Source organism: Pelophylax lessonae (assembly GCF_965119305.1).
Source record: "Pelophylax lessonae genome assembly, chromosome: 4".
Lineage (NCBI taxonomy): Eukaryota > Metazoa > Chordata > Amphibia > Anura > Ranidae > Pelophylax > Pelophylax lessonae.
The window spans coordinates 548,607,815-548,633,501 of record NC_138771.1 but is presented as its reverse complement, the minus strand read 5'-3'; the positions used below and the strand labels follow the sequence as shown (position 1 = coordinate 548,633,501).

At 49.0% G+C, this 25,687-nt stretch overlaps 1 protein-coding gene across 1 annotated transcript in view; it reads right to left on the bottom strand.

The window, feature by feature from the left end:
* Positions 1 to 4,309: 4,309 nt before the first annotated feature.
* ANKRD39 (ankyrin repeat domain 39) overlaps positions 4,310 to 25,687 on the bottom strand; it is a 38,446-nt gene continuing 17,068 nt past the window's right edge. Inside the window, exons 3-4 of the mRNA XM_082254553.1 lie at positions 8,729 to 8,932; positions 4,310 to 4,607 (exon numbers count right to left, since the gene is read on the bottom strand). Of these exons, the coding sequence (XP_082110679.1) occupies positions 4,470 to 4,607; positions 8,729 to 8,932 (342 nt within the window). The 3' untranslated portion in view covers positions 4,310 to 4,469. The remainder of the gene's footprint in view (positions 4,608 to 8,728; positions 8,933 to 25,687) is intronic.

Genomic DNA, 25,687 nt, shown 5'->3' with positions numbered 1-25,687 from the left:
CACCACCTTAAGGCAAAAAAAAAAAAAAAGGTCCCCAAAACCATCTTGTTACAGTGGAGTACCAGGAATAGTTCCTTACAAGAGAGAGCAGCCATAGAAGCACTGGAATTCCACTTAAATTTGTAAAGTAGACAGGATAGGAGCTTTAACAGTGAACATATGAAGAGTTGGGGAAACTGTGTCACCAGAGAATTCACTCTGAACACTTGAGAATTCCTGGGGAAAACCTGTCAAGCTTTGCATTGATTCTGGACACCAGGACTACATGTAGGGGTTCCTCATCATTTAAACAGCTCCTCAAACACTTCTGGGTGGTGCATCCAGATAGTTGTTGGCAGCTAGAACATAGAGTTCCATCTAAGACAGCATGTGATCCAGTTCCTCATGGGCCACTCAATTTTTGGTACCTCCTTGACGATTAATGTACGCCACCTTCATGGTGTAGTCCAACTGGGAGGCCCTTCAACAAAAACCAATGAATCAGCAAGGCAAATTGCCCTCAGATCCATGATATGAAATGGCTCCTCTTGCAGAGACCCTGGTTTCCATATCTCCAGGAGTGGGAGCCCTCTCTCTCATTAAATGATGAACCTAGACCTTAAAGTGACTGTAAAGGCAGAAGGTTTTTTATCTTAATGCATTCTTTGCATCAAGATAAAAAAAAACCTTTTGTGTGCAGCAGCCCCCTAATACTTACCTGAGCCCATTGCTATCCTGTAATGTTGTAGGAGAGACATGGCTGCCTGGGACTCTCCTCCTCATTTGCTGAGACAGCAGTGGAATGCTATTTGGTCCCGCTGCTGTCAATGTCAGTGAGCCAATGAGGAAAGGGGGGGGGGCAGCTTGGGTGCCCCCATAGCTAGCTGCTTGCTGGGGGGGCAGGAGAGCCAAAGAGGGGCCCTTTGAAGGAGAAAGAAAAAGGCTGCTCTATGCAAAACCATTACACAGAGCAGGTAAGTATGACCTGTTTGTTATTTTTAGGCAAAAAAAAAAAAAGATAGATTTTAGTATCACTTTAAGGCTTTGACATACACTTATAGCCACAATTGCTGTTGTAGAACTGCCTCTTCCAGAGCAAAGGAAGCTTTAAATAACTTCTCCAGGCATTTGTCTGAGGCATTCTTTAAATGCCAGGACAGTGTTCACTGGGCACATGATGTTCTTATTGAAGTGAAAACATACTCCATTTTTAAGTGAAGTCGCTTCCCATAGGGCACTGAGTGAAGCTTTTAGGTGAAACAAACACCTACTCATGGTGAGCGAAGTCCGCATGAAAAAATAGTTTAAAGGAGTATGCATGTGAAAGGATTGAAGATGCTGTGGTGGCTGCCATGATCCGGAGATTGGAAGAAGACTCGGGAAGCAGCAGCCTAAATTAGTCAAGACCCCTTCTGTGAGAAAACTCACAAGGCCTACAAGGATAGAGCTTGTGTTTCTTTAGGAGTAGATTCTTCAGGATCCCTTTCTACCAGAATATCTTCCTCTCCTCGTCCTCCACTGGTTCCTTCTCCGTTAACGAGGAGGAACTTTTCTCTTTGTGACCAAGGCAGTCCAAGCAGCCAGCAAGTATACCAGAGAGCTGCTTTGTACTAAAGCAATAGCAGATGTGAACTCCTTAGTCACAAAGGAACTAGAAGAAAGTTCCCCAGAGGTAACAGAGATAGTAGAAGAGAGTCGCAAGGAACATATTGACCCCCTAGAGAATATGTTACCAGGGAACTGCATCCATGTTTCTTCCTACATGCAGGTATTTGAGCTCTCTCTCCCCCTGCATCCGCTCCTTTCTGCCATTGGTGAGACAGGGTCTGCTGAAACATAATGAGGAACCCTTACTGAGAACAGCAGTCCAAGTCTGCTACGAGAACACTGCTGGTCACCCCAGTAGAATCTTTCTACTATAATTTTTTACCAGTGGCCCCACCCCTGTAAGGAAGTTGTGTGGCTCTTGAAATACTTGCTACGACCAGCAGTTCCACAAGGAGTTTTTGCTGTGAACTGTAGTCATCCAATGGAGTCTCAGCTGTACCCAGTAGTTCCACAAGCAGCATCTGCCCCAACCTGTAGTCCCCCAATGCTCTGCCATTGCAGGGCACTGCGAGAGCCTGAATGGCTGCTCTCAAGTGGGGATCCAAGATGGCCAGAGCGCTCTTCCTACCCCCTTGTGACATCACTGGCTATACTGTACAGGCATGGCTCGGTATCCTTGAGGGATTTACAAGGGGAAGAGAGACTCTCTGGCTCCCCTCCCCTACTATGTAGCACTCAGGGCTGCCCAGGAGGCTCCTTTACAGCACAGTAAAAACATACATTAATAAAAGAAAAAATTTAAAATCCTTGTCCTACTAGCAGGTAGGAAAGGGGAAGAGGGTTACTTAGAACAGGGTAAGGGGTACCAATATCTTCACCCATTATGGCAGGCTTTGTCACAGAGGGCATTCAGGGACACAAATTCTCAGCTGGGGGTCACTGCCCTGGACCTGTACAGCACCCTTCTAAGAAATGTATCATTGCGCAGGGTCCAGTACCGACCAGCAACATTACAGGCCATCCCTGCAGAGTCCAGGTACCATGCCTCTGAGCATTGACAAGCTGCAGGAAAATGGATCTGGATGAAGCTAGTATCCTAATCCCAGTGAGAAGCTAGTTATCTTCAGACACTAGCAAAAACGAAAGCCTTGCATAATGGGGAGGGGTTATGCCTGGGAGGGACCTTCTTGTATTTTTTATTTTTTTTTGTTGCCAGTGTCCAATTACGTGAAGGTGGCAGCATAACCCTATTTGTAATGAATATAAAGACCCTCTGAGTCTCGTAATGTACGATAAAGAAATATATGCTTGAGTGCCTAGGTCTGAGCTCTGGCCCAGCTATTTAACCTCCCTGGCGGTATGATTCTTTTGGATTTTAGGTGCTGAAAGCGGTACCATTATTTTGCATGTAGTTCTTAAGAATGAGCACCCCAAACCAACTATTTACATATCATTTTGTTTTTTGTTTTTTACTGTGCGTTCTTCTTTATAACATCTTGGGTATGATAAAGTTTCAAACAAAAGATCATAAATTATAATATAATAAAAAGCTATAGATAAGTTAAAGTTTATATATATATATATATATATATATATATATATATACACACACACACACACACACACACACACACACACACACACACACACACACACACATACAGTAAAACTGCAGGAAAGGGCACTGGGGGGCAAACTAATGTGACTATTTTATTTTGCATTGTATCAGTGTGTTTGGTGGGTTTTACATTTGAAAATTTGCTGCCGGTTCCACCCCCCTGCGAACGTCACGTCGCAGGAGACGGAAGCCGGGGCACAGAGAGGACCGGGAGGAAGCTCCGCTGCCGCACACCGCCGGGATACATCGCTGGATCCCGGTGACAAGGTAAGTAACCCCTCTTCCAGGATCCAGCGATCTTCCTAGCGGTACCCGAGTGTGGCTCGGGGTTACCGCATTTGGCACTGAAATTTAACCCCGAGCCACGGGGTTAGCAGGTTAAGGTTTTATTAAATACAGATTCAAACACCACCACTAGGTTCTATCTCTAACTTAGTTATTACTTTGAGCAGATTGACCCTTTATTCGGGTGGACGTTTGCTTTCATCAGAGGATGAAGGAAATCATAACAGTGAGTGAAGAAGTCTGACCTATTCGCTACCCTCAGCTAGGTAAAATTGTCGTATTTTATGTATACACAAGTGCATATCAAAGACTGATATGAGTGAAGGGGATTTGAATGTGTCAGATTTTTTTACTGAGGTTTGTTTCTAATTGATGAAATTTACCATCACTTCTTGTGTCGGTAATGGCCATTATCAAGGATGGACAGAACAAACAGCTTGCCGACCACCTCACCCGAGTACGGCGACAGAGCAGCTCTCCTGGGCTGGATCATGTATCTAGTACGTGATCCAGCACTTCCGAGTAGAGGGGGCACTGGCTATGCTGTGATTAGCACAAGTCGATCAGCGGGTGCCGGCCAATGATTGACTGTCAGCACCCACTGATCGGTGAGGAGGAAGACAGGACAGAGCTCTGTCCTGGCAGCAGGGATGTGCTGGTTCTGGTTTCCCTGCAAAGCAGAGAATAAAAAAACAGGCACATCCCTTAGTAAAATCACCACACCATAAACACACCGAGCCCTGTTAGGCACACATTTAACACTTTGATCTTCCCAGCCAGTGTCATTAGTACAGTGACAGTGCATAATTTTAACACTGTATCAGTGTCAGTCGTTCATACAAAATTGAGTCTTTTTAAATAGTGCTTTCGTTCTGCTTGGAAAACCCATGACAGATGCATTTCCATTTACTTCAGTTCTTCTTCTCTGTGCATTTTATATTTAAAGCAAAAATACTAGTCACACTGAAGCGCATGACAAAGGCATGAGGCAGTATAGAGACTTCCACTGAGATGGAACTCACTTTGTGACATTTAAAATTTATATAGAGAAAACATCAGCCACCTTGGATGGCGCCAGATCTGCAGCAGTTTGGCCTCTACAGTCTCGTATATCACTGATGCCTTTACAGTGATGAAGGAGGAAATGGCACATCTCCCGTTGACCTCCTTCTGCTGCCTGTTGGGCAAACAACAAATATGAGAAAATTGAGAATGACGTCAATGAAAGATTCAGGATCTCACAGACTCAAAGGGAGAAAATCTCAAAACCATTCATCTACTAAGATGATAATTGCAAAAAAATAAAAGCATGTATCTAAAAGGCAACATATAATTAGTCATGAACAAAGTAATAATAAATCGCAGATTTTCAGTAACTGGAGTGTCATTTTAATATAAAACCATTAGCTTTCGCCATGGAAAAAATAGTTAAGGTTGAGTGTTTAACTCTTATCCCAAAAAAAATGGATTTTTGTAAGATCTTACCGTAAAATCCTTTTCTCTTAAGCTCATTGACAGACGTAGTCTTCTTGATTCTCAAGAGCTGGGTTATGTTGTCTCCGCAGGAGTAGGACTAGGCAGAAAGACAAAACGTTCTAGCTCCACCTTAGGGGCAGTCCCTGAGGGTATATCCTCCCTCTCTCTGCTACAGGGAATCAGTTCTGTTCTAAAGCAGTAACAGAGAATTTAACCCAACCCAACTCAATGATAGAGGGGCGGGTACTACGTCTGTCAATGAGCTTAAGAGAAAAGGATTTTACGGTAAGATCTTACAAAAATCCATTTTTCTCTATCGCTCATTGACAGACGTAGTCTTCTTGATTCTCAAGAGCTGGGACATCCAGAAGCAGTGCCACAAATGAGGGGTGGGATTGACAAAATTCAAAATCCAATCTAGAAGGCCCAACCGGAGCCAACCAGAAGTATCAAAGGACTCATCGAGTAAACAGATGAGACCTACCCCACAAATCCTCGAGGTAGACCAACAGTCTCCTCAAACAGTGGCCTGCAGGAACCTTGCGGCCAGAAGCGGCATCTGACGATGCCATCACATGAACCTTATACAATATTGTAAAGGTATGAACCGACGACTAAACAGTCGCCTTGAAAACCTGAACCACTGACGCCTGATGGCGGAAGGTCCAGGAAACTAAGCGCCCGAGTAGAATGCGCCTTAAAAGGGAACGGGGGATCCCGACCCTTAGATAAAATAAGCCTATACCACCGTCTGTCTGATCCATCTAAAGATGGTCGCAGCAGAACAGGCAACCCCTTCTTAGGGCCATCCGTGATCACAAACAGTGAATCCGTCTTACAAATTGAATCCGTAGTATTCAAATATATCCTGATCGCCCGAACTACATCCAAGGAATGCAACGCAATTCTCGAGGATGATTGGGCTAAGGACATAGGAAGGACAATACACTGTCCTCATTCAATGAAACTTTGAAACCACCTTAGGAAGGAAGGATGGATTCGGATGAAGAACAACCTTATCCCTATGAACCACCAGATCTGGGGAACAACAGGATAATGCAGCCAGTTCTGACACCCTGCGTGCAGAAGTGATAGCCACCAAGAAGACCACCTTCTGGGATAAAGTAAGCAAGGGAATCTCCCTGATATTTTCAAAGGGAGGTGTCTGAAGAACCGACAGCACCAAATTAAGATCCCAGGATGGTAACGGCGCGTGCACTGGCGGAGCCAGGTGTCGCACCCCCTGGATGAAATTCCGCACCAAGGAATGAGTAGACAAAGGCTTCTGAAAGAAGATATCAAGGGTCTGGTTTCAGCATTTGCTAACACTCAAGGCCAGCTTCTGCTCAACTCCCTGTTGCAGAAAAGCCAATATTCGGACTACCGAATAAAGATGTAGATGGAACCCAAGGGATTCACACCACACAATATAAGACTTCCATGTACGATGATAATCTTTCTGGAAGTCGCTTTCCTTGTTTTAACTAGAGTAGGAATAACTGAAGCTGACAATCCCTTGTCCTTCAGCACCTGGGTCTCAATAACCAGGCCGTTTAAAACCAGCGATCGTAAAGCAGGATGGAAGATCGGTCCCTGAGACAGTAGATCCTCCCTGAGAGGAAGTCTCCACGGGACGTCCGCCACCAGTCTGACCAAGTCGGCGTATCAAGCTCGACGAGGCCAGTCCGGAGCTGCCAGGATTACTGGAATTCCTTCCTCCTCTATCCTGCGAAGAAGTCTTGGCAGTAACCCAAGAGGAGGGAAGGCCTGGTGATTGACATAAGCCACGGCCGTGGCGTTGTCCAACTGGATCCGAACCGGGCTGCCCTGGAGCTGCTCGGTCCAGTGAATCAGACAAAGTCTGATCGCTCTCAGTTCCAATACATTTATCGGTAACCTGGATTCTTCCGGGGACCAAAGTCCCTGAACGGATAACTGACCGAGAATTCCTCCCCATCCGGATAGGCTCTGTCTTTTACAGACTGGAAGGAGCTGTTGCTTTTTCCCGGGTAGAAGGACGTGGCTCCGCCCCCTGTGTACGCCTTCCGGCGTTCCCAGCTCTCCACGAGGTAGCTGGGCTCATGAAACATGGCCGCCCCCATACAAGAGACATAAGACTCCAAAAACATGGCGGCCGGCGTGACCCGAGGACATACATGCACTTGGTCTACGGCAAAATGGCGGCGGACCGCCGAAATCGTTTTCCCAACACATCCACCTGCATCTCTGCTAAGTGGCGATATATGGATCTACCGGAGATACACTACAAATAAGGTAGGATTATACCTCCTATGTCTGCTGTAATGTTACAGTCTGCTGGGTAGAGTGTTAGCTCTCAAACCAAGTCCACTTCCCACAAACACATACTGTATTTACAAGGGGGACTTTTTAGTGTCAGATATATACTGACCATGTATGGAGGGGCCCATAATTCATACTGCCTCATAACGAGGAAAGAAAAAAGGGAACGTTTACTCACCATACCAAACCGACAGGCACCCTCTCTTCACAATACCCTCTCCACCGGGGTGGGGGGTTGTGGACCACTCCGGACGCCTCGACTCTCTGGTTCCTGGCGTCCAAGCGAGACTTTTAACTCGCAAGGTCAGTCCCTCCACTGGGACTCCGTCGCGGCCGACCCAGCGCGGAGCTCTGGTCTGCGCGCGCTCGTAGGCCGGCTGGGGTGACCACAAGTGTCGCCCAGTCCGGCGTTTTTGCTTGAAGATCTCACAGGAAAAAAACACTGGAGAAAAACTACCTAAAAAATGTCTTTTCTAAAGAAAAAAATCTTGCCAGGACCAAAAGATCCCAGCAAGGAACTTAGGTCCTGACTAGACAGAAAAAAACTGATTCCCTGTAGCAGAGAGAGGGAGGATATACCCTCAGGGACTGCCCCTAAGGTGGAGCAAGAACGTTTTGTCTTTCTGCCTAGTCCTACTCTTGCGGAGACAACATAACCCAGCTCTTGAGAATCAAGAAGACTACGTCTGTCAATGAGCGATAGAGAAAAGCTGTTTAAGCTGAAACTTCACCCCAAAGGGGAAGTTCCGGTTCTTTGCTCTCTCTCCCCCTTCTCTGGCACTTATTTTGGGCGGGTACCTGGTTTTTAGAGGTACCCGCGGACACTTCTGGTCAGATTGCTGCGTCGATCTGTGTGGAAGTTCGGCGCCTCCCCACAGCCCTCTGGGACATATCACAAGTCCCAGAAGACTTTGGGGCCATTTACAAAGCGCGCCTTGCGCATGCGCAGTAGGAAATCAGCCGTGAACCTGGAAGGCTTCACTGCCAGTTTCACTTACCCAAGATGCTACTGCCTGCACCCAAAGCCAATTGAAGAATCTGGTGAGGACATCACTGGAACCCTGGACAGGCAAGTGTCTATTAAAAGTCAGCAGCTGCTGACTTTTCATTTTTTGGGGGGAGGGGACTGGAGCTCCTCTTTAAAGTGATATTAAAACTTAGGGTTTTTTGAATTCTAAATGGGTGCCATTGAAAAAAATGGGCTGCGACTTGTCCTGTCCAAAGTCGCATGACAGGTCATGCTTTTGTGAATGGAGCCTAAAGAAGAAAGGAAGTGGAGGATCACGAGAGAGAGTGCGCATTCCACACAATGGACTCTCAGCTCCACTCAAGCAAGGCTCTGTGGAGACGCCTGGTTACTGTACATATTACCTCACTGGATGTTTTCTGTGCAAAGATTTTAGCGTGCAAGTGCATTACTATTATTTTTCTATAATAAAGATGATCTTTTAAACAATTCCAATGCATTCTTTAACAGCTTACACACTTTGCTACAGTTTCATGCGTTTCCGCTACATTTACCTTGTGGAGAACAGTCCTTCCATCGGAGTCTTTCTTGAAGGGGTCTGCTCCATATTTCAGTAATAGCTGGACTACAGGAAGGTGACCACAGTATGCTGCCCGGTGTAGAGCTGTGCTGCCTCCATGTGTCTGAGCATTGCACTCCGCGCCAACACTCAAAAGAAAGCTACACACAGGCAAATGGCCATTTCGGCAGCAATAGTGCTAAGCAAGAAAAAAGAAAAAGTATAGTTTTATATACAGTGCAACCAACAGGTTCAGCCTAATGAATAATGTACATTTTTTAAATATAATCCCAACTTCAAAAGAACATAATTTTGCACGTAGCGCATTTTTTCTTTGTCAGGTTAGAACTTTCACTTGGATTCTTATCTTCTTGGGCTTTGGCCTAAAAATCAAGCGTAATCCCAAATCAATAAGAATCCAACCCCCCCAAATGTAAGTAGTAGGGATTGACCGAAATCGTTTTTTTGTTGCCGATACCGATATTTTGGCCATCGCATATCGGTATCGGCCGATGTTTTGTACATTTAAATTTTTGAAAAATAAAGACAATTTTTGACACAAATCTGGTTCGGAACATGCTTAATGACTGGCTTGCTGGCATCCTGTGGTGGGTGGCTGGCTGGCACCCTGTGGTGGGTGTGTGGCTGACACCCTGTGGTGGGTGGGAGGCTGGCTTGCTGGCACCCTGTGGTGGTGGGTGGAGGGCTGGTACAGTGCCTGTGGAGGGCTGGTACAGGGCCTGTAGATGGCCTGCCTGGCTGGCACCCTGTGGTGGGTGGCTGGCTGGCACAGGGGATGTGGGTGGGTGGCTGGCTGGTACAGGACCTGTGGGTAGCTGGCTCGCTGATACAATGCCTGTGGGTGGCTGGTACAGGGCCTATGGGTGGGTGTATGGCTGTGATACACTCCTGCGAGACTAGTCCCGACTCCAGACGAGGCTATCCAAGGCGAGGGAGGCGGCTTAAGAATGCAGAATGACGTCACGAAAATAACGGCCAGTCCCAGGGCCGATACCAATATATCGGGGAAAGTGCATATCGGCCTTGCCGATAATCGGTCGATCCCTACTACCGTAAGTAGTATGTGCATACGCCCTAACACAGATCCCGCACACACCACAAAAAAGTGCCAATAGTCTGCAGAGCTGAGCACTAGCACCTAGAGCCTTGCCCTGTGCCCCTTTCACAGAACAAGCTGCAGGAAAAGAGATACTCCCAAACATAATCTCAGTCCTACCTTAGGACCAGTAACAGCATGTTTTACCAGCTCTACTAATACTGAAAATGCAGTCTTCATGTGTGCCGGGTCTCCCCAGTGTCTGCTGCCAAGTTCCGTACATAAGGCTGCCTAAAGCTCCGCCCTGGCAGGTTCCCAGCATGGCTTGAACCAAGTGCTATTGTGCACAGCCCCTCCATATCCACATGCTCCAGGCCGCCAGAGATAGTCTCCCGGGAATGCAACATAAAGGGAGTGCGCGTTTACGGGGCCTGGCAGACCGTTCCACCAGAAGTGGTGTCACTCACTTGGTCATCTCTAGTGCCCATGCTCTCTGCCGCCTCCATCAATGCGATATATGCCCCATGACATCACAAAGGAGAGCCATAACCCGCCACCTTCTGACCATGTGGAACAGGCAGGCAGTGCAAAAAAAAAAAAAAAAAGGATTATACGCTTTCTATTAATGCCCCCTAACCAAAGAGAGTAATAGTGACACAAGGCAAGCTCACTATTCCCACAGACCAGTAGCTTCTACCTCATGGAGAATAAAATAAGAGAGGGTCCCCATCTCATGCAGACAAAACTCACCGTGTCCCCTGAGATACACGAGGTACAGGTCCAGGTTAACTGCCACTGACATGGGGGACTGTACCTAGGGAGGCCCTTGACACTAGCACACAGGCCTGAAAGGTAAAATAATAAAAATGTCTGTGATCCTGCAAAGCAGGGAACAAAATCCATCTCTTGCCTTTAGAAAAAGCACTGCAGAAAGTACACAAACACTGGCTAGGCACACAGTTAACCCTTTGATCGCCCCTGATATTAACCCTTTCCCAGCCAGTGTCATTAGCACAATGACAGTGCATATTTTTAGTAGGGAATCGACCGATTATCCGCAATACCGATATACCTTCACGGCCGCCGAAGACCCGATCAAAGCCGCATTCGTCTCTCATCGGGTCTCCATGTAAAAACCCAGAAGTGATGTCATGACATCACTTCCGGGTGCTCAGTGCCAAATTTTAAAAAAATGACAGCATTCAAAACAGCCAAACTTGGCGTTTTGAATGCTTTTAAGTGCAGAGGAGAGGTTTGGGGGTCTTTCAGACCCCCAGACCTTCCACAAGAGTACCTGTATAAAAAAAAAAAAAAAAAAAAAAACTTTTTTTTAAATGCCCGAAAATATCGGCAGATATCGGCCCATACCGATATGCAATGACCAAAATATCGGTATCGGCAATAAAAAAAACGATATCGTTGATTACTAATTTTTAGCACTGATCACTGTATTGGTGTCACTGGTTCCCCCAGTGTCAGTTTGTGTCCAATTGTCCACTGCAATATCACAGTCCCACTATAAGTCGCTGATTACCGCCATTACTAGCATAAAGAAAATAACGAAGTAAAAATTCCAAATAGCCCTTAGTTTGTAGACACTATAACGTTAGCATAAACCAATCAATATACTCTTATTGGGATTTTTTTTTTATACCAAAAACGGATTTCATCTTTTTTGTTTTGTCTACCGCCTCTGCAGCTTCCTGTGTTTTGGGCTGAGCGCAAGAAAAAAAACAGAGAGGGGAGGATCTATCATACTTAAGACATGCATGGGAGGCACACCCCAAAGCAGCTGCCCACCAAAGGCAGTACTCCACACACATCCTTCCCTCCACCTACCATTGCAAGGCTGGGGCTTTGTTCTGCAGCGTCTGGTAGGGGGGGGCTAGGTCCTCCACCTTTAGGACCACCTGGAAGGAAGGGAGCATGCCAGCCTCTCCTGAAAAGCGCCGCTGCAATCTTGCGGACGGCCTATATATAAGGGAGATTAGAAGAGGGAAGTAGAGAGGGAGAGGTGGGACCCAATCCGCCCCTCCCTCAGCTGCCGGCAAATCCCTGCAAGGGAAGCTTCCCCAGTGCTGGCTGTGGCTTCTTCCCTTGCTCAAGATTGCCACCGGACTACATCCCTTAGCCGAGCCATCTTGAAAACGTCACTTCCGGTGCGCCGATCGGAAGGCAACACGCTGGCGTGCTCCACAAGATATCCCCAGCTCCCTGGAGCCCCTCATGCGAGCCCGAGTAGGATGGGTGGCAGGCAGCCTAACACAGGACCTCCAGCTGGTTGGCAAGTGCCTGTGGGCTCTTCACACTCCCACACTTGATCTGAAGCAGGGGTGAGTGGAAAAAAACCTTGAGGGGGGAGCCAAGAATCCCCTTCTCCTACCACACTCCCTGGTTCAGGAATAGCAAGAAGGAATAAAGGTAGGGGGAGCCCTGTTGAAACCACAGAGCTCTTCCCTGGGTATCCTCCATCCCTCCCCAAAGGAAGCCTGGAAGAGGCTGTCTCACCAGTTGGACAGAGGGAGGAGGTATCGAAGGACGCCTGCCTAGGACAAGGTAAAAATAAATAAATAAACTGGGGATGAATGTCATCTTCAGAGCTCATGCTTGCAGGATAGCAACACAAGAACTCAAGGGCCAGCCGGTGTGCGGTGTCTCTCCCTCTCGGGATTTTTGACCTACCATTAAATCCATTTCTCTGATGTTCATTGACGAACAGAGCTCCTGATCTTCATAACCATTGGGTTATACTGCCCCCTACAGGAGTAGGACACTACGCAGAAAAAAAAAAAGTCTGGCTATGCCTATGGGCAATCCTAGGGGGTATACTCCCTCTCTCTGCTATAGCCACTCAGTTTTGGTACAAGCAGTGTCAGGAGAATAATAACTCCACAGAGGCGTGGGTGCTGTGTTAATGAACATCAGAGACATGGATATTACAGTAAGTCAAAAATCCCATTTTCTCTTTCGTTCATTGACAGACACAGCTCCTGGTATTCATAACCATTGGGAGGTCCCAAAGCAGTGTTAAACATTAGGGGTGGGAACAACCAAAAAATTCCCCAAGGCCAAACATTAGCCAACCAGGCAACAGGAGCTCAAACAAATGGAGCCCACCTGAAAAAAACAATACACCCTCAAAGAGGATCAGGTTCTCTTAAACAGCAGCCTGCAAAACCTTGCGGCCAAAGGAAGCGTCCGCAGATGCCAACACATCCACTTTATAAAACTTTGTAAAAGTGTGCACCGACAATCAGGTAGTCGCCTTGCAAACCTGCGTCGCTGATGACTGAAGGCCGGGGGGGGGGGGCACTAAACGCTCTAGTAGAGTGTGCCTTATCTGGAAATGGACGCAGAGGAAGCGGACAACCCTTTTCCAGGTCGGTCCGTGAGCACAAATAGAGAATCGGACTTCCTGAAAGACTCCGTAACTCCCAGGTACACCCTAATTACCCAGACCAAATCCAAGGAATGCAAGGCATTTTCCTTCAGACGTTTAGGCCTGGGACACAGGGAAGGCAACACCATGTCTTCATTCAAATGAAAATCAGAGACAACCTTTGGAAGGAAAACCGGACAAGGGCGAAAAACCACCTTATCCCTGTGAATCACCAGATAGGGTGAACGACAGGATAACGCCGCCAGTTCTGACACCCTGAGCGCAGGGGTGATAGCCACCAAAAAGGCCACCTTCTAGGACAGCGTAAGCAGGGGAATCTCCCGAATATTTTCAAAGGGAGGCTTCTGTAGCGGTGAAAGCACCAAATTGAGATCCCAAGGCGGCAACGGAGCCCACACTGAAGGGATCAAATGTAGGACACCCTGAAGAAAGGTATGCACCAGGGAGTATGTGGCCAAAGGTAGTTAGAAGAAGACCGACCAAAGCAGACACCTGGCCCTTGATGGTACTCAAGGCCAATTTCTGTTCAACCTCAGGTTGAAGGAGATTTTCTAGCTTTCAACAGTGTAGGATTTACCGATTTCATATAAAACCCTATCCTTCAGTACCTGGCTTTCAATAGCCAAGCTGTCGAAGCCAGCAACTGTAAAGCAGGATGGAAAATTGGTCCTTGGGAAAGCAGAACCGCCTGAGAGGAAGCTTCCAAAGGAACGTCGGCGTACCAAGCCTGGCGAGGCCAGTCTGGGGCCACCAAGATGACCGGAAGCCCTTCTGCCTCGATTCTGCGTAGAAGTCCTGGCAGAAGCTAGAGAGGAGGAAAGGCGTAAATCAGATGATTGCACCTTTCTGGTGAGCCGAGACACCAACAGATCCATCCCAGTGGTGCCCCACCGGAGATACAGCTGATGAAAACGCCTCAGAATGAAGGGATCACTCCCCTTGGTCCAACACTTGCCAACTGAGGTAATCGGCCTGCCAATTTTCCACCCAGGGAATGTGTACAGTGGAGAGAGCTGGAACGAATCGTTCTGCCCACCTTAGAATGCCGGCTACCTCCAGAGCCACCTGGACGCTTCTTGTGCCCCCTTGATGATTGACATAAGCCATAGCCTTGGCATTGTCCAATGGAATGCGCACTGGACAACCCTGAAGACGATCCATCCAATGATCCAGACACAGTCTGATTGCTTGGAGTTCCAAGACATTGATCGATAGTCTGGACTCCTCCAGCGGCCAGATCCCCTGAGCAGAATGCTTGCCGAGGACGCCTCCCCAGCCGGACAGGCTGGCATCTGTGGTAACCACTGTTCAATACAAGGGGAGGAAGGATTTTCCCAGCCAAAGCACCAGAGAACAAAGACACCATATCAGGGACTCCCTCGTTCCCTGACTCATCCGGATCTAATTGTCCAGGGACTATGGAGTCTTGTCCCATTTGGTCAGAATCTCCCTTTGTAGGGACCTCGTATGGAACTGTGCAAATTGAACCACCTCAAAAGTAGACACCATCAGGCCCAGCATCCGTATGCAAGTCCGGAGGGACAACCCGCTGTTGGACATCAGGAGGCTTATTGCAGCCTGCAATTTCTGGAGTTTGTCCACAGGAAGGAGCACTATGGCTAAGGCTGAGTCCAGAGGCAGGCCCAGATAGTTCAGCTTGGTGGACGGAGCCAGAGCAGACTTCTGAAAATTCAGAATCCAGCCAAACTCCCGCAGAATTTGTATTGTGATCTCCAAGTTTTCCACAAGAGCAGAGGGAGACTCTGCTCGCAGAAGGAGATCGTCCAGGTAGCCCAGTACCACGATCCCCCATTGGCATAGCAAAGCTAGCACAAGGGCTACCACTTTTGTGAAGACCCGAGGAGCAGAGGCGAGACCAAAGGGTAACGACACAAACTGCTAATGCTCCTCTGACAGCACAGTGACGGAAGAAAAAAAGACCAAGTGGTCCATCAAGTCTGCCCCTTGCAACAGGAGGAACCACAGCAACTAGCAGGGGCTGCAAACATTCCACTCAATTTGATGGTCGAATGCTTGAAGAGGCCATTGAAAGGCTAGTACAGGTAGCCCTTTTTTTTTAAAAATGTGATTCTGTGGTGACAGGGTCATATTAAGTGACTAATTCATAACAGATAAGCAGGTCCAAATTTCTCTGATATGCCTGCTTGTTCTGGGTCTGACTCAAAGTACTGGAGCCAAAGCGTTAGCATTAGAGTCAGGCTAGGTCACCTACCATTTTCAGAAAAAATGTATTTTACTTTACCACACATGGGTATACTTTATACTGGTATCATAATCCTATAGCAAAGTGGAGAAAACGCTGGGGGCTGGCACATATTGGAATGTGAAGGTAGGCATCCTTGATATCGATAGAGGCGAGGAAATCTCCCTGATGCAAGGATGCCACCACCATTCAAATGGATTCCATTCTGAACTTCTGTACCCGCACAAAGCAGTTGAGCGCCTTGGGGTCCAGGATTGGACACAATTTGCCTTCCTTCCTGGGAACTGTGAACAGGTTTGAGTAAAAACCCTGAAAACTTTTCAAAGTCAGAACCGGGACAATCACCCCTTGAAGGAACAGGTCTTGTACCACCCCAAACAGGCCCTATAAGCAGTCTGGGGACAGGCACAAGTTGGAATTAAAAAACCTTGCCGGGGGACAAGAGCAAAACTCGATCTTGTAGCCGGACCAAATTACTTTGTGGACCCACTTGTCTTGCACCAGGGAAGGCCACGGATCCGGAAACAAGCGAAGACATCCCTCCACCTCCGATATGGGTGAGGGCGCGCCTTCATGCTGAAGGAGCCTTATCCACGGATCTGGAGAAGCCCAATCTTAGCTTGCAAGACCAGGTTCGTTTGGATCCTCCTGAAGAGGCCCTGAAAGGCTTCAAGCACTTGTTAGTCGACCCTGAGAGATGAAAAAACTTCTTATGAGCTCTACAACAAGGTTCCTTGCCCTTAATAGCCTGCAGAAGAAAAAGTACTCTTCTGCCCCTGTGAGACCTTTAATGTCATCCAGGGTAGCTCCAAACAGGAAAGGAAGATCGGTCAAGGCCTTTTTTGAAGTCTGATCCGCAGACCAGCACTTGAGCCAAAAGACCACTGCCAAAACAGGCGAGCCATCAGGGGAGCCGCATCCAAAGAGGCATCACAGATAAACTGCAGCCCCTGGACCAGCCGATCAGCCAGCTCAGCAAAGGCAGGGTAGAGCTGTTCCCCCTCCAGGTCATGGCGTAAGAGCTTACCCCATTAAGTCAGAGTTTGCGACACTAGGGCAATGGTGAATACCAGCCTCATTGCCGAACCAGCCACAGTGTACATATTGCGGGCCACAGCCTCCGCCTTCCGGTCAGCCGGATCCCTAAAGGCAGGGGACTCTTCAACCAGAATCATGGTTGCCTTAACCACTTTAATACAGGGCACTTCCCTCCCTTCCCGCCCAGGCCAATTTTCCCCTTTTAGCGCTGTTGCATTTTGAATGACAATTGCGCGGTCATGCAACACTGTACTTACACCAAATTTATATCATTTTCCCCCCACAAATAGAGCTTTCTTTTGGTGGTATTTGATCACCTGTGCGATTTTTACTTTTTGCTAAACAAATAAAAAAAGACAGAAAAGTTTGAAAAAAAAAAAAAAGTTTTTTTGTTTATGTTATACAATTTTGTAAATAAATAAGTTTTTTCCTGCACTGATGAGCACTGATGAGACTGCACTGACAGGCACTGATGAGGAGGCAATGATGGGGTGGCACTGATGGGGTGGCACTGATAGGCGACACTGATAGGCACTGATATGTGGCACTGATAGGTAGCACTGATATGCAGCATTGGTGGGCACTGATAGGCGACACTGCTGGGCACTGATAGGCGGCATTGATGGGCACTGATAGGCGGCACTGACGGGCACTGATAGGTGGCACTGACGGGCACTAATGGGCACTGATAGGCAGCACTGGTGGGCACTGATGGGCACTGATGGGCAGCACTGATCGGCACTGACGGGCGGCACTGATGGGCACTAATGGGCACTGATAGGCGGCACTGGTGGGCAATAATGGGCACTGGTGGGCGACACTAAAGGATGGCAATGATGGGCACTTGTGGGCAGCACTGATAGGGAGGACACTAGTGGGCATCACTGATGGGGAGGGCAATGGGGGGCTCCCTGAGCCCTGATCGCCATCCCTGGTGGCCATAGTGGGCATCCCTGGGGTCATAGTGGGCATCCCTGGTGGATCTAGTGGCATCCCCCCCCCCCGAGGGTCTGCACTGGTAATCAATGATCTGATTACCAGTGACGACCCCCCCCCCCCTGTCAGGGGAGCCGCCGATCGGTGCTCCTTTACTCGTGCCTGTCAGGCACGAACTAAGGAAAGCCGATCAACGGCTGTTCCTGTTTTACTATGTGACCAGCCGTGATTGGACACGGCTGATCACATGGTAAAGAGCCTCCGTCAGAGGCTCTTTACCGAGATCGGAGATGCAGGGTGTCAGACTGACACCCCGCATCACCGATCGCCGCTCTGCGCGCCCCCGGGGGGCGCCCAGAGCGGTGTTATCCTGCCGCCGTCATATGACGTCCGGTCAGGATAACTCAACCACATTCCCGCCGTCAATTTGTAATAGGGCGGGCGGGAAGTGGTTAATCATTCAATCTGGAGACCTGAGGGTCCACCGCCGGTGCAACTGTCCACTTTTTAAGAAGGGATTCCTCATAGGGGTACCGCATAGAAAATCGCTTAGGGACCACAAGGGGACATTTTGGTCGTCCCCCACTCTTTGGTGACAATTCTGTCAAAATAGGCAGGGAAAGGAAACACCTTTGCCGCTCTGGATGGCTTGTGAGTGCCAAAGGGTACCTGCGCCTCCGTCGCAGCTTTAGCTGCATCCTCCATCTTTAGGATCTCATACACAGTTACAATCAGTGCATCAGCCAGCGCCTTTTCGTGCGCGGTCGCAGACGTGGAGGAATTATCAGAGGATTCCAGGCGCGTGGTTGCAGACCCAGCAAAGTGACCCAAGTCCGCGTGGCTGAATCAGATTCAGGATCAGATGAGTCGGGGGTCGCTTTTTGCTAGCCCGTCGCTCGCAAGCCACCTCCACCCAGGACACAAGGGACTCCAGGACCACCGTCAGTGCATGGATGGATGGATGGTTGGGACCCAGGAGGGCCCTGCAGCCTTAGAGAGGGGAATCAGGTGGGGAACTGTGCTTCAAAGACTCCAAGAGCCACCAGGGGGACCCCACACAAGGTGAAAAACACCGCTAAGGGACAACCCCCACCGCACTGGCAGCAACACCCGGTCGCCAGGAACCAAGTACCAAACGATCCTCAGCAGAGAGGGAGGGGACCCCACCAGACTCACCACCCACAGAAAAAAGCGCCTGCAGCCACCAGGATAATGCACTACACATGTGGCGATCAGGAAGTAAAATCATCCAGTCAGCATCAGGGGATGAGGAGGGGCTTCCATTGCCAAAATCGCCGCCCACAGGGCTCCACTGTCATGGCCACTGCTATTTTCAATGGCAAACCACAGCAAAATGGCTGCCGGCCTACACAAACATGGCCACCGTGTATAGGAATACACAGGCTACAACAAAATGGCGGCACCACGAGGCATAAAGGGACCCAGGAAGGAGCCCAGGCCTCAGGGACAGATCCTGGCAGGATGGGGGCCCTGGCAGGAGCCCCCACCAGGTACAACCCTCCCACGCACATCGTCGATCATCTGGTCGCCAGCGGCACACCCCCCCATCGCTAGTAAGCGCCCTGCCCCCACCCCAGGAGCAGTGGCCAGACCACCCAAACAGCCCCAGCGTATGTGGAGGGGGGCAGGTGAGGGACTCGGTAAGGGAGGGTGCCTGCAGAAAGGAGGGGAACCCCAAAACCCTCCAGGGGGAGAGGGGGGACCGCTCCAGACAGAACCCCTCCCCATCGAAATGGGGGTGGCTATCGGCCAGGAGAAACGCTGCGACTCGATCGTATTAGACCCCTGCAAGGCATTTAACTCACAGGCCAGCCCCCGTCCAGTGGGCCTATGTCACAGCCGACCTAGTGTGGAGCTGAGGTCTGCATGCGCTCGCTGGCCAGACTAGGGTGACCATTGGATCTAGATTATCCAACCCATCTCCCAGCCAGGCAGTTGATTGTAGATCTTACAGGAAAAATCCAGGAGAAAAAATTTCTATCTAAAAAGAAAAAAAAAAAACTGCCAGGACCAAAAGACTAGCAAACTCCTGACTAAGCAGGAGTTTGGCTATAGCAGAGAGAGGGAGTATACCCCGTTGGACTACCCATGGGTGTAGCCAGAATTGTTTTCTGCCTAGTGCCCTACTCCTGTAGGGGGCAGTAAAAGCCAATGGTTATGAATATCACGAGCTGTGTCCGTCATTGAACGAAAGAGAAACAGCCTTGTCATGAAGGGGGGGGGGGGGTAAATCTTCCTGAGGTCAAGTGGTTAAGCTAATCTGAAAGAGAACTTGGTAAAACTGGATTTTTGTCTTACGGTAAAATCCTTTTCTCTCAGGTTCACTGACGGACACAGCTTCAAGTCTTTAGACCACTAGGCTTTATGCTGTCTCTCTTCAGGAGTAGGACTACGCCCCTGGGGCAGTCCCAGAGGGTATACCATCGCTTCCTGCTTTAAGACTCCAGTTTGTAACAAGCAGTGTCAGAAGACATAGAACTCAACCCCAACAGCGAGGCGGGTGCTGTGTCTGGCAGTGAACCTCAGAGAAAAGGATTTTACGGTAAGACAAAAATCCAGTTTTCCCTTTCGTTCACTGACGGACACAGCTTCAAGTCTTTAGACCATTGGGATGCCCCAAACCAGCGTCAATATGAGGGGTGGGAAAAAAACACAGCAAACGCAGAATTCCCAACAAGGCTAAACCTAGCCAACCAGCAACAACTGGAGCTCACCACCAGGAAAAAAAATACACCCTCAAAAAGCAGAAGTCTCTGCAACCGTAGCCTGCAAAACTTTGCTGCCAAACGCTGCATCCGAAGATGCAAGTACATCCACCTTATAAAACTTTGTGAATGTGTGTACAGACTACCACTTAGCCGCCCAGGAAGCACTAAGCGCCCTCGTAGAATGCGCTTTAACAGGGAAAGGAGGAACCTGACCCTTAATGGAGTAGGCCTGCACCACCGTCTACCTGATCCAGTTGGAAATGTTCGCAACAGTTTCGGCCTGCCCCTTACGAGGTCCATCCGTAAAAACAAAAAAGAATCGGATTTTCAAATTGGTTCAGTCACCGCCAGGTACACCCGAATTGCCCTTACAACATCTAAGGAATGTAAAGACATTAGGATGTTTTGGCTTAGGATATAGGGACAGCAACACAATATAACTTCATTCAAATGAGACCCCGAGACAACCTTAGGAAGGAACGCCTGACAGGGTTGCAACTAGTGATCGACCTATATCGTTTTTTCATTGCCGATACCGGTACCAATATTTTTCTCATCGCATATCGGTATCGCCCATATTTTCATACATTAAAATTTTTTTTTTTTTTTTTTACAGGTACTCTTGTGGAGGGATCTGGGGGTCTTAAAGACCCCAAACCCCTCATCTGCCCTTAAAAGCATTCAAAATGCCAAGTTTGGCTGTTTTGAATGCTGTAATTTTTTTGAATTTGGCGCAGAGTACCCGGAAAGGATGTCATGACATCACTTCTGGGTTTTTACATGGAAACCTGATCAGAGCCGAATGCAGCTTTGATCGGGTTTCCTCTTCGGCGGCCGTGAAGGATGGTTACCCGGGTCTCCCGTCCCACCGGGCGAGCCGTGGAAGGAGGCAGGAGGGGGGGGGGGGGCGTGCCCTCCCGCTCCTTGTAATGACAACCGAGCAGCTTCTCAGCCGCATCAGTTGTCATTACAAGACAGCCGACCAGCTATGGACGCCGGTACCGGGATGATTCCTCTAGCTGCAGGCATCACTACGGTACAAGCATTTTCCCCAAATATTGGCAATATCGGTCACCTTGGTGGCCAATTCCGATATATCGGGGAAAGTGCAGATCGGCCCTCGATATATCAGCTTTGCCGAGAATCGGTCAATCTCTAGTTGCAACACCACTTTGTCCCTATGAATCACCAGGTAAGGCAACCGACAGGACTACGCGGCCAACACTCGACGCGCAGAAGTGATAGCTACCAAGAAAGCCACCTTCTGCGACAGAGTCAACAGAGGAAGTTCTTGAATATTTTCAAAAGGAGGCTTTTGAAGCAATGACCGTACCAGATTGAGATTCCCACGAAGGTACCAGGGATCTCACCGGAGGAGCCAGATGCCAAACTCCCTGCACAAAAGTGTAAACCAAGGACTTTGCCGCCAACGGCCTTTGGAAAAAGATAGCCAAGGCGGATATCTGGCCCTTGATGGTGCCTAGAGCCAAACGTTGGTCTACACCTAGTTGTACAAACTCCAAAAGGCAAGTCACAGAAAAGGAGCATGGAGAAACCCCCGCGACTCACACCAAGTAATGTACGCCTTCCAAACTCGAAGATAAACCTTCCTAGAAGTAGATTTCCTAGCTTTCAACAGTGTAGGAATCACAGATTCCGACAGCCCTCTGTCCTTCAGCACCTGGCTTTCAATAGCCAGGCCGTTAAAGCCAGTGACTGTAAAGCAGGATGGAAGATTGGTCCCTGAGAGAGAAGATTTTCCCTGACAGGAAGTTTCCAAGGGACATCTGCTACCAGCCTTACTAGGTGCCACCAGATTGACTGTAATCCCTTCTACCTCGATTCTGCGTAGCTGTCTCGACAGAAGTTGTATTGGAGAAAAGGAGTAAATCAGATGATACTGACCCCAAGGGGCCACCAGGGTGTCTGCAGCGTTGGCCAGAGGATCCTGAGGCCTTGACACAAACCTCTGCACCTTCCTGTTGAGACGGGAAGCCAGCAGGTCCACATCAGGGATCCCCCACCGAAGACAAAGTAGATGAAATACCTCCGGGTGAGGAGACCATTCTCCCGGATCCAACCTCTGCCGACTGAGATAGTCCGCTTCCCAATTCTTTACCCCCGGAATGCGCACAGCAGAGAGGGCCGGAACATATCGTTCTTCCCACCTCAAGATACCGGCCATTTCCCGGGCCGCCAGGGCACTTTTTGTGCCCCCTTGATGATTGACATATGCCACAGCCGTAGCATTGTCCGATTGCATCCGCACAGGGTGTCCCTGCAGATGATCCGTCCTTTGAGACGGACAAAATCTGATCGCTCGAATTTCCAGGATGTTGATTGGCAACCTGCACTCCTTCCGAGTCCAGACACCTTGGGCCGAACACACTCCCAGGACACCTCCCCATCCAGATAGACTGACATTCGTGGTGATTACAGTCCAATACAGGGGAAGAAAGGATTTTCCCCTGACGCAGGGCCGGGGAGCAGAGCCACCATAGGAGATACTCCCTTGAACCCGAAACAGGATCAGATTGTCCAACGACAGCGGATCCTTGTCCTATTTGAGCAGAATCTCCCTTTGCAAAGGTCTGGTGTGGAACTGCGCAAGCGGAACCGCCTCCAAGGTGGAGACCATCAAAGCCAGCACTTGCATTCAAGTCCTGAGTAATGATAGGTGGTTGGACAACAGGAGGTGAACCATATCCTGTAGCTTCAGAAGTTTTGTCTGAGGAAGAAACAACCGGGCTGGCGCCGAGTCCAGCGTCAGACCCAAGTAGTCCAATTTTGTGGAGACAGTGACGATTTCTGAAAATTTAGTGTCCACCCGACCTCTTGCAGAGTTCTCACCGTAATGTCCAAGTCGGCTTTTAGAGCCGTGGAGGACTCTTCACGCAGAAGCAGATAGTCCAGGTAACCCAGTACCGCGATCCCCTTCTCCAGTAACAAGGCCAACACTGGGGCCAAAACCTTTGTGAACACCCGAGGAGCAGAGACGAGACCAAAGGGTAACGCTGCAAATTAAAAGTGCTCCTCGCCCACAGCAAAACCAAGAAAACACTGATGCCCGACGTATATTGGAATATGAAGCTAAGCGTCCTTGAGATTGAAAGAGGTCAGCAGATCTCCTTGATGCAGGAAAGGTACTACCGTGTGTATGGACTACATTCGAAATTTCTGAACCCGCACAAAGTGGTTCAGAGCATTGAGATTTAAGATCAGACGAACCTTGCCTTCCTTCTTGGCAACTGTGCGCAGGCGAAGGCGGGGGGGGGGGCTGTGCTTTTTGCCAGGCATCCTTTGCAGGACCGTATCTACTCCGGCTACTAGCGACTGCAGGGCTGCTGTCATGGCCACCAGGGCAGAATGAGGCCCAGAGGGTCCCGCAGCTTCCAGGAGTGGATTGGGTGGTGAAACACGCTCCAGAGAATCCATGACCATTGGAAGTTAATCGGAACCGCGCTTCTCAAAAAAAAATTTTTTGCCGGAAAAAATGGGAGGCCCCTCCCCGCCGTGCACCGCTGGGGCACCACAAGAATCAGCGTACCCGCGGCGCTGTATACAGCAGAGGAAGGATAGAATACCCCCAGAGACTCACAGAGAGCGCCAAAACAGTCTGCCACACTGCTAGAAAAAGGAAGAGGAAATTTTAACCTGACACTAGAGGCCCCCCCCTCCCCGCAGCCCAGCACCCCATCTGACTACAAGAAAATGGCCGCCAATGAAACATGGCCGCTGGACTACACAAACATAGCCGCCGAAGCCGGGAATACAAACAGGTAGGGACACCCCCACCAGAGGGCTGGCAGTGGCATTACCCATCACTTCTCTGGCCCAGTACCATACAAGCCCCCCCCCCCCCCCCAGCCAAAAACACCTATGCCCCTCCGAGGGGGCCGATGGGGGGGGGGGGGGTGGTTGGGGGCTGGACAGGGGGCAGATGAGGGCACCTACACAGGGGAAACAACGCTAAGGAGAAGGGGGAAAAGGTATGAAGCAGAGGAAGGACATAGGAGGGGCCTACCATCCCCATGGAGGGCCCATGACCACCCCAACAATTCCATGGGAAAGAAGGGGGGACACTACTCACCATACTACGGTCACCAGGCGGGCACTACTCCAGCAGTCCACCGCACCATCTTGGAATGGGGGTGCTGCGGCCTGAGGTACACAGCGACTCTGATCGTGACTGCTGTCGTGCCCAGGACTATGCGACCTCGCGTGGGGTTTCATTCGCTGGCAAGCCCCCGTCCAGTGGGGCTATGTCGCAGCCAACCTAGTGCAGAGCTAATAGTTGGGTTACCCTTGCAGGCCAGACTGGGAAGGCCATAAGGATCTAGAATATCCAGTGTGTCGCCCAGTCCGGCTGTTGATTGTAGTTCACACAGGAACAAAAATAATTAAAAAAAGGAAAAAGTCAAAAATTCCATTTAAAAAGGAAAAAATGCCAGGACCGCAGATCCCAGCAGAGAGCCAGGTCCTTACTCCTGACTAGGCAGAAAAAAACTGGAGTCCTACAGCAGGAAGAGATGGTATACCCTATGGGATTGCACCAGGGTGTAACCAAAAAGGTTTCCACCTAGTCCTACTCCTGAAGAGAGGCAGCGTATGGTCTAAAGACTTGAAGCTGTGTCCGTCAGTGAACGAAAGAGAAATAAAGGTTTGTGGGGTTCAAAAGTCAAAGAACGAAAAAAAAAAAAAAAAAACCCTGAGTACTGTGGAAAATTTTCTGCCATAGCAGTTCATTACAGTGTACGAGTAGAAAGCAGCACACCGCGCTCTTACTTTCAATGATCTTAAAGCGCTTAAACAGCTTTAAAGCATAATTTATTTATTTTCCTATAAGAGCATAGAGGTTCTACTTTCCTACTCAGCACAATGGTTTTGCACAGAGTGGCCCCAAACCACCTCTTCTATGGGTTCCCCTGCCGGCGCTGTCTGCTTCTCCATGTTTCAAGTAGCTTGCTATGGGGCACTCGGGAGGGCCTGCTTCTGAGCCGGGCTGTGTGCATCGTCTGGGAAGACCAGGTGATGTCAATCTCAAAGGTTTTAAATGCCCAGACTCATCTGACCTTGCCCCAACAATCAGCATCATGGGATCTTCTAAGCAGTTGTCTAGAAAACTGAAACTGAATATAGTTGACGCTCACAAAGCTGGAGAAGGCTATAAGATACCAAAGCGTTTTCAGATGTCAATATCCTCTGTTTGAAATGTAATTAAGAAATGGCAGTCATCAGGAATAGTGGAAGTTAAAGCAAGATCTGGAAGACCAAGAAAAATATCAGCTCGCAGGATTGTGAGAAAAACAATTCAAAACCCAAGTTTGACTGCACGATCCCTCCAGAAAGATCTGGCAGACACTGGAGTTGTGGTACACTATTCCACTATAAAGAGATACTTGTACAAATATGGTCTTCATGGAAGAGTCATCAGAAGAAAACCTCTTCTACGTCCTCACCACAAAAATCAGTATTTGAACTTTGCAAATGAACATATAGACAAGCCTGATGCATTTTGGAAACAAGTTCTGTGGACCGATGGAGGTTAAAATTGAACTTTTTTGGCCAGA